The sequence below is a fragment of the Aquarana catesbeiana genome, linkage group LG04 (genome assembly GCF_042186555.1).
Source record: "Aquarana catesbeiana isolate 2022-GZ linkage group LG04, ASM4218655v1, whole genome shotgun sequence".
NCBI lineage: Eukaryota > Metazoa > Chordata > Amphibia > Anura > Ranidae > Aquarana > Aquarana catesbeiana.
Genome location: NC_133327.1, coordinates 489,524,570 through 489,534,556, shown reverse-complemented (window position 1 = coordinate 489,534,556; position 9,987 = coordinate 489,524,570). Strand labels below are relative to the sequence as shown.

At 48.5% G+C, this 9,987-nt stretch overlaps 1 protein-coding gene across 2 annotated transcripts in view; it reads left to right on the top strand.

Moving 5' to 3' along the window:
- The first annotated feature begins 1,043 nt into the window (after positions 1-1,043).
- RIOX1 (ribosomal oxygenase 1) overlaps positions 1,044-9,987 on the top strand; it is a 345,989-nt gene continuing 337,045 nt past the window's right edge. For both annotated transcript variants that reach the window (XM_073627655.1, XM_073627656.1), the window contains exons 1-2: positions 1,044-1,190; positions 7,675-7,911. In XM_073627655.1, the coding sequence (XP_073483756.1) occupies positions 1,128-1,190; positions 7,675-7,911 (300 nt within the window). In that variant the 5' untranslated portion in view covers positions 1,044-1,127. The remainder of the gene's footprint in view (positions 1,191-7,674; positions 7,912-9,987) is intronic.

Below are 9,987 nucleotides of genomic sequence, written 5' to 3'. Positions count from 1 at the left end.
AATCAGTGTTCTGTCAATTTAGTAAACCTGTGAGATCAGCTGGCTTGCCGATGCTTTTAAAAAAATTCAACATCAAAACAGTGTCATGGACTTCCAAATACTGTATCTCACTATATAAGCTGAGTTTACTGGTAAAAATAAGTGTTAAATGCAAGACATCAGTGGGTGTAAAAAGATGTCCGCTTGCCACCTTCTGACTGTAGGCTTACTGTGAACGAGTGCGGGTGTACCAAGATGGCCATGACGGAATGTCACTTCGGTTGCATTTTCTGATGGGTATCAGTGTTTCGTCAGATTAGGTGACCTGTCAGAATGTGCAACGGATGTGGCGTTTCGTCACCGATATCTTGCTACACCCCGCACTCGTCCACGGTAAGGATGTATCCTTACTGTGGACGAGTGCGGGGTGTAGCAAGATGGTAGCAACAAAAACGTCACATCAGTTACACATTCTTCTCACTGTAGTGAGAAGGGAGCACTTTTTTTTTAAACAGTAAACTGAGGTTATGTAGCAAAATACAGTACTTAGAAATCCGTCTGATTTTTAAAGCAGCGAACTTCTGTCAGATTAGCAAACCTGTGAGATCAGCAGGCTTGCCGCTGGTTTTAAAATTCAACGTCTATTCTAAACAGTCAGACGGAGTTATAAGTACTGCATTTCACTATATATTCTCAGTTTACTGTTAACAGTAAGTGTAAAATACAAAACTACGGTGGGTGTAACAAGATGTCAGCTTGCCGCCTCCCCACGCTATCCTTACTGTGGACGAGTGCAGGGTGTAGCAAGGTGGCGGCGACGAAACGTTACTTCCGTTACACATTCTGACGGGTCGCCTAATCTAACGAAACAGTGGCTTTCTGATAGAACACCGGTCATGACACCACTACGTATATCGCACTACACCCCGATATAAGCGCTCTCTCGGAATGGATCAAAGGCTCTTCACTAGTCAGCACCTAAATGAAATAGTTTCATCCTGCTTTATCTTCCGCCATACATCTACTCTGCTTTCAGTTCCCCGCACAACTCCCACTCCAACTAAGTGTTCAGTGGGCGTTCCCATTACACACCAGCTTCCTGATCACGTGAGTGTGACATCAACAAGGTCCTTCTGGTTGGTAACTACATGACCATGGCTGCTCCACGTGTATCTGCGTTTGCTGCCTTCCATCAAGAGGCTAAATCCCAGGTTAGTAGTTACTTCTAAGAAGAGCGAGCTTCTGTCAGGGGTGAGCAGGCATAAACTGCTACCACAACTCACTTTAGGGCGCTGTCATGGCTGTTTGTTAAGAGTGCGGTAACCTATTTAAACCAATCAGATTTACCGTTATTGGAATCAGATAATTGCTTTGGCTTGTCAAGGGTTTGTGTTGATAGGCAAATTAAGCATGCTTGTTCTTGAGATCATTTGGAGTTCCTTCATAGTTGCGTCTGGAGCATGTCTAGCTGACTACATTCCTATTGACTTGTATGGTGGTAAAGCAGCCCTGATTCCAACAAAGTTGTGTGCACATGTCCTTAGGGCCCCTGCCACATAGGCACCAAAAACGCAACATTTTAAAGGCTAAGTTCCCCTTTTAAATAAAAAAAAATAATTGCACATCTTTTTGAAGGTCAAAAAAAATGTGCATTTATTATTTAACAATGCAGCCTGTAAGGCATTGCACCCACGATCAGATTACAGGTGCAATGCCAGGATTCTGCATACTCTGACTGTACCTCTGAATTAATGGACTACAAGAACGCTTATCAGCGCCCTCACAGTTCATTGAGAACTACAAGTAGTCGTATTATTCATTCACAGAATTCTGTGAATGAATGACATGGCCGCATCGGCGGAGCCTCACTGTTTGAAAATTCTGACAGCGGATGTGGGAAGAGGAAGTACAATGACAGTGCGGCTGTGTTAGCGGAAAAGCGCCGCTAGTTTTAGTGGCGCTTTAACCTAGTTTTAGAGGTGCTGTTCAGGCCGCTAGCTGGGTGTTTTTAACCGTGAATAAAAGGGTTAAAAGCACCGCTGCTGAGGCGCTTTGGCGGTGCTGCCCATTGAGTCCCAAAGATGCAGGCACTTTGGCGGTGCTGCCCTAAAGCGCCCCAAAGATGCTGCTTGCAGGACTTTTTTTAACATCCTGCCAGCGCACCACCGCTTCCACACTGGGACTGCAGATGAGGCGTTTTTCAGGTGCTTTAGCGCTAAAAATAGCACATGAAAAATGCCTCAAGTGTGAAAGGTGTCTAAAGGCGTTCAGGCTTTTTTTTTTTTTGCTGATTTTTGTCTTTGTCACACAGTCACGTAAAAGTCAGTAAACTAGGACCACATTCACATCAGTAGGGAAAAAAAACACACCCCTCTACACCAGTGGTCAAAAAACTTCAGCCCATGCGCCGGATGTGGCCCTTTTCTTGCTTTTATCTTGGGGCATTATTCCCCCCCCCACTGTTGACAACAGTTGTGCACTATACCTCCCACTGACACCGACGATGGGGCATTATTCCCTCCCCTCCCCCATCACTGACATTAGCGATGGACCATTATCCCCCCCCCCCCCCACTGACAGCAGCAACGGACCATTAGGCCCCCCCTGACGTCAGCGGTTGACCACTATTCCCCCCCCCCCCCCCGACGCCAGCGATGTACCAGTATCCCCCCCCCCCCCCCACTGACCTTGACAATGGGGTACTACACCTCCCACTGACACAATGGGACACTATTTCCTCCCCTATCACTGACACTAGCGATGGACCATTATCCCCCTTCTCCCCCCCTCGCTGACACTAGCGATGGACCATTATCCCCCTTCTCCTCCCCTCGCTGACACTAGCGATGGACCATTATCCCCCTTCTCCTCCCCTCGCTGACACTAGCGATGGACCATTATCCCCCTTCTCCTCCCCTCGCTGACACTAGCGATGGACCATTATCCCCCCTTCTCCCCCCTCGCTGACACTAGCGATGGACCATTATCCCCCTTCTCCTCCCCTCGCTGACACTAGCGATGGACCATTATCCCCCCTTCTCCTCCCCTCGCTGACACTAGCAATGGACCATTATCCCCCTTCTCCTCCCCTCGCTGACACTAGCGATGGACCATTATCCCCTCTTCTCCTCCCCTTGCTGACACTAGCGATGTACCATTATCCCCCCTTCTCCTCCCCTCGCTGACACTAGCGATGGACCATTATCCCCCCTTCTCCCCCCTTCTCCTCCCCTCGCTGACACTAGCGATGGACCATTATCCCCCCTTCTCCTCCCCTCGCTGACACTAGCGATGGACCATTATCCCCCTTCTCCCCCCCCTCGCTGACACTAGCGATGGACCATTATCCCCCTTCTCCCCCCCCCCCGCTGACACTAGCGATGGACCATTATCCCCCTTCTCCCCCCCCTCGCTGACACTAGCGATGGACCATTATCCCCCTTCTCCCCCCCCTCGCTGACACTAGCGATGGACCATTATCCCCCTTCTCCCCCCCCCTCGCTGACACTAGCGATGGACCATTATCCCCCTTCTCCCCCCCTCGCTGACACTAGCGATGGACCATTATCCCCCTTCCCCCTCCCTCGCTGACACTAGCGATGGACCATTATCCCCCTTCTCCCCCCCTCGCTGACACTAGCGATGGACCATTATCCCCCTTCTCCCCCCCTCGCTGACACTAGCGATGGACCATTATCCCCCTTCTCCCCCCCCTCGCTGACACTAGCGATGGACCATTATCCCCCTTCTCCCCCCCCTCGCTGACACTAGCGATGGACCACTATCACCCCCCCCCCCCCCACGGACGCCAGCGATGAATCATTACTGACATCAGCGACGGACCATTACTCCCCTTCTCCCCCCCTCCCCACGGACGCCAGCGATGGACCACTATCTCCCCCCCCCCCCCCCCCCCCCACGGACGCCAGCAATGGACCAGTATTCTCCCCCCCCCCCCACGGACGCCAGCAATGGACCAGTATTCCCCCCCCCCCCACTAACACTAGCGATGGACCAGTATTCCCCCTTCTCCTCCCCTCGCTGACACTAGCGATGGACCATTATCTCCCCTTCTCCTCCCCTCGCTGACACTAGCGATGGACCATTATCCCCCTTCTCCCCCCCCCCCCCCTCGCTGACACTAGCGATGGATCATTATCCCCCTTCTCCCCCCCCCCCCTCGCTGACACTAGCGATGGACCATTATCCCCCTTCTCCCCCCCTCGCTGACACTAGCGATGGACCATTATCCCCCTTCTCCCCCCCCCCCTCGCTGACACTAGCGATGGACCATTATCCCCCTTCTCCCCCCCCCTTGCTGACACTAGCGATGGACCATTATCCCCCTTCTCCCCCCTCGCTGACACTAGCGATGGACCATTATCCCCCTTCTCCCCCCCTCGCTGACACTAGCGATGGACCATTATCCCCCTTCCCCCCCCCTCGCTGACACTAGCGATGGACCATTATCCCCCTTCTCCCCCCCTCGCTGACACTAGCGATGGACCACTATCACCCCCCCCCCCACGGACGCCAGCGATGAATCATTACTGACATCAGCGACGGACCATTACTCCCCTTCTCCCCCCCTCCCCACGGACGCCAGCGATGGACCACTATCCCCCCCCCCCCCACGGACGCCAGCAATGGACCAGTATTCTCCCCCCCCCCCCCCCCCACTAACACTAGCGATGGACCAGTATTCCCCCTCCCCCCACCTGACCCACGTGCTGGATGTGACCCTTTGCTTGCTTTTATCTTGCCCTTGGGGCATTATTCCCCCCCGTCAGTGGGGCACTATGCCTCCCACTGACACCGACGATGGGGCAGTATATCTCCCACTGACACTGATGGGGCATTACTCCCTCCCCTCCCCATCACTGACACTAGCAATGGACCATTATCCCCCTTCTCCCCCCCTCGCTGACGGCAGCGATGGACCATTATTCTCCCCACCTTCTGACATCAGCGACGGACCATTACCCCCCCCCCCCCCCCGACACTAGCGATGGACTGCTATCCCCCCCCCCCTGACACTAGCGATGGACCGCTATTCCCCCACCCCGACTGACAGCGGCGATGGACCGCTATTCCCCATCCTCACTGACAGCAGCCATGGACCGCTATTCTCCGTCCTCACTGACAGCAGCCATGGACCGCTATTCCCCGTCCTCACTGACAGCAGCCATGGACCGCTATTCCCCGTCCTCACTGACAGCAGCCATGGACCGCTATTCCCCGTCCTCACTGACAGCAGCCATGGACCGCTATTCCCCGTCCTCACTGACAGCAGCCATGGACCGCTATTCCCCGTCCTCACGGACAGCAGCCATGGACCGCTATTCCCCGTCCTCACGGACAGCAGCCATGGACCGCTATTCCCCGTCCTCACGGACAGCAGCCATGGACCGCTATTCCCCGTCCTCACGGACAGCAGCCATGGACCGCTATTCCCCGTCCTCACGGACAGCAGCCATGGACCGCTATTCCCCGTCCTCACGGACAGCAGCCATGGACCGCTATTCCCCGTCCTCACGGACAGCAGCCATGGACCGCTATTCCCCGTCCTCACGGACAGCAGCCATGGACCGCTATTCCCCGTCCTCACGGACAGCAGCCATGGACCGCTATTCCCCGTCCTCACGGACAGCAGCCATGGACCGCTATTCCCCGTCCTCACGGACAGCAGCCATGGACCGCTATTCCCCGTCCTCACGGACAGCAGCCATGGACCGCTATTCCCCGTCCTCACGGACAGCAGCCATGGACCGCTATTCCCCGTCCTCACGGACAGCAGCCATGGACCGCTATTCCCCGTCCTCACGGACAGCAGCCATGGACCGCTATTCCCCGTCCTCACGGACAGCAGCCATGGACCGCTATTCCCCGTCCTCACGGACAGCAGCCATGGACCGCTATTCCCCGTCCTCACGGACAGCAGCCATGGACCGCTATTCCCCGTCCTCACGGACAGCAGCCATGGACCGCTATTCCCCGTCCTCACTGACACCAGCACACCCCCTTCCTCTTACAAAGGGAGAAATATTGGATGAATCGTTCCTGTTCAGTGGCAGCAGAAGCCAATGGGAGATGGTTTTTAACCCTTTCACACCCCTTGCTCTTCACCTTTCTCTTCAGAGAAAGCTTTGCACTCATTCAAAGAATGTGTTGCATTCCCTGAATAGCGCCCATGCTGAGCAGCCGACCTGTGTTCCACAATGCATCATGCCAGCCGCTCAGCACAGGACGTGGAAGCAAATGGAGATGACTGGAGTATGGGTGTCTACTTCAGTGATTTCCAGTCTCCAGAGGCATCAGATAGGTATGGCATATGCATACATAGTTGGTCTAATTGTTACCAACTGTAACTATATAATATCCATACCTGGAATTCCTTTTTCTCAATAAATCCTCTCATTTCTAAATAATACATTTATTTGAAACAAGGGCTTATCCGCTGGGGAAATAAATTGTATTGTCAACATAACTTTCTATTTTCCTTTTTGAATAGAGTAAGGTAAAGGTTATAACTTCTGTTGTGTATGTGTGTGTTTTTTTTTTTTTATTATTCTCAGGAAGTGAGAAGAAAGCCCCCCAAAGTGAAGAAACTTCCTGATAGTCACCAGGACTATTCTCCCCTTTGGAAGATTTCGAATAAAACCAAAGGATTTCCAAGCTCAACTTTCCAACCAGCCTGCGACCAACCAAATTAACCTGTAAAACAGTATGCGTTAAAAAGAGGGGTTTTAGTTGCACATATTTGCAAATACATGCATAAGCTGCAGGCCACGGCAAGGCACCCTGTATCCTGTAGATCCTAACTCTAACGAGTCTCCACAGTGTGAGCACCCCTGTTTTTAACGCATACTGTTAGACAGGTTAATTCATGGTCACCAGGACAAATAAGAGGGTGAATCTCTTTAATAAGTTCAGTCTGCTATAAAAAAAACTTATAGGTTTACTAATCTCTCTCCGCTCAATCTAAAACCTAAAATAAAAAGTTGTTCCTTCAGTTATACTTTAAAGTGGAATGCCAGGAAAAAAGTAGTTTATTTGATTCAATCCAGATAAGTTATATATGATTCTTTGCCAAATATGTCCAGATAGTGGCTGGGGATGCTAAAAATGTTAGTTTTATTACTAAGCTACGCTAGTATCAGCTTTGGGATTCCGCTGTTCAGACTGACAGTGCCAGCTAGTGTAGGTGAAGAAGAGTTACTCGCTCTCCCTCTCTTTCTCTCCCCATCCATTCATAAAAAAAAAAAAACAATGCATTTTGTTGAATACATGGTGTTCCATGATCAGATGACTGGGTAAATGTAAACAGTGGCAGCACTGGCCATTGATCTGTACAGCATGCAAATCGGACAGCTGTTGCTGTTCACACACAGTGTGTGCATGCAGCTTTATGAACCACCAGTGGGAACTTAGTGATGCCCGCCAGTGGCTGTCCCTGGGCATCAACTGTGTGGCTCAAGTCATTCTTGTAAGCTTAAAGCATTCTAATATAGTAAAACAGGATATTCCTTAAAGAATGATGTGATTTCCAAGTGATAAATCCCAGTTTTACAGAATGTATATTATATGTTTACTCTTTTTGTTTACATTTACAGATGAAAAGTATTGTTTATTCTCAGTATAGAACTGCTTGCATGTAAACCAAGTAAAGATTCTTTTATTCCTATTGTTTTTCAGACTGGCTTGAAAAAGAAGAAGCAGCGTGTAATCTGCAAGACAGAATACAGACTGTCAAAGAAGAAAAGGAAGCTTGCCAGGCCTAATCCTGAAGCATGTTTGCAATGCACAAATGGAGTAGCTGAAGACAGGGGGGTGCATGCACCTAGTCACACAAAAAACTTGAACAAGAAAGAGAAAAAGTTGTGTACAGAGACAACAAATGAAGTACTGGGACCTTTAGAACTGACAGTTAACGTACGTTTGAGTACAGCTTAAAGCAGTCAAAATGGGAACCAGTTGTACTTAACCATCCTACTGAAAAGCCACTAATTTATGTACTGTCAGCCCACATGGAAATGTATATTGGCCATCCTATTACAAATACTTTTATCTTCTTTTAAAGTGTACTTCGAGGCAAAACCTATTTAATTTTGGGTAGTGTAAACTGGGATTAGTACACCCGTCAGGTTTTTATTGCTGGCTGTGCCTCCTTGGGGAGATTCACCCTTTTGATTTGTCCTGTTTACCATTATCACTGAAGGTAAAATAAAATTACAAATTTTGGTTTGTCACTAGAACAAGAAATCCTCCAATGGGGGCACTAGTTCTGCTGACCTTGGTGACAACCAAGGATTTTTTTAGCTTGAAGGGATTTCCTCTCTCTTTCCATTTTTGCTATAAGACAGGAAGTGAATGGCAGTTTCACCAATGAGATAGGTGGCAAAAAAAAAAAAGCGGTTTAACCATCTCTTCTATTTAAAACCAAAAAGAAAGTTTTGGCTTTAGTTTATATGGAACCTCAGCAATATGCCTACTTCAGTAGGATAATTGGTTATCACTGTTAACTAGTGCTTGCTTACATTATGATGTATCGCACTAATCTTCCCAAGTACACTTCAAAAAGAAGAAAAAAGAGTTAGCTCGCTTAAGGCCTAAGGGTGAAAAAAGATGCTAGCACAATACTCCTGGTAAGGTATAACAATAAAGGAACAACAAGAGTGCAGCACTATCAGTTTATATGGCATTTTAAAGTACCCTGTGCATTGAGCTCCAAGACACATAAACAATAGAAGATAAAGTGCTGAAATGTGCAATGAACAAAAAAAACTAATCAAATGCTAATAACATTAGCCAAATATAAAAAAAGTGCCTAGTGCAAAAATGACTCAAAATAAGCAATGACATTTAAAGTGCTTGAGTGCACCCAACCAATACATGTGCTAATATACAGTAAACAATAAAGTCTTTCTTATTGAGTGGTAGGAGGTGATTTCAAATGGAATAAACAATGAAAAACCACAGTCCTTTAGAAACATGTGCTGAGATTCTACCAGAAGAGAGGGTGTATAGAAGATATCAAAAGCACCCGAGAAGAGGTCACCCTATGTGACAAATGGGAGGCTTACCAGAAGTTTATGACCCCGATTACAGTGGTCAATACAGGCCTTAGTAGATGCATTAGTACATCGGTTCTTGACTCTTTCATATGGGAGTAAGTAAGCCCTTCAAGCACTCCTGTCTGCCACAATAAGGATAGCCACCTCCAGCCCAGTCAGCCGTTGTCTCACGTCACAGTTTAAAGTGTAACTCCACTTTTGAGAAAAAAACATTCCCCTCTGGGTGAGCGATGTACATTGCAAGGATTAGAACATCCTTTGTTGCAGATTCCTACCTTTTTTTTGTTCTGAAGAAATCCATGAGTGTTTCTGTACCCCTGTGCTGAGTGGGTCTAATGGGAGTGGTTTCATAATTATCAGGGCACTAATGAGAAAAGGTGCCAGGCCTGCACCCCTTTAGACGTGTTCCTATTGGAAAAATCTCACCAAAAATGAAATTTTTGCTGCAGGGGATGCCTGAAATCTGCCTTGTATCTTGGGTTGACTTATGGGAAAATTGGTGAGCCAATCACACAAGCAGGAAATTATGTTTCTGGGGAGTGGTCAGTACACATTCTGTGTACAGAACATCTCCATGTAGCCATATTGTACTTAATTTATAGAAAATTACAGCGGCTGCAGATTGAAAAGGAAAGGCAATTTTTAATAACATTCAATTACAATATGGCTTGTATCGGAATAGTACAGGCTATCATTTTTTTTTTTTCCCCACGAAACTGAGAAATATAAGAAAGTAACCAAGCATAGTGAAATCCCGTTTTAATACTGGATAATTTAATAAAAGTTGTGCACTTACAAACGTATTCGGCATTCAGGAATGTACAATAAATCAGGTGAAGACTCTTCCGATTGCCAATTTCCAAAATGGCCACGATGGGGTCGCACATGCGTGGTATGTTGTGCCTCCTAGCTCCGCCCAATGAGTGCCATGAAC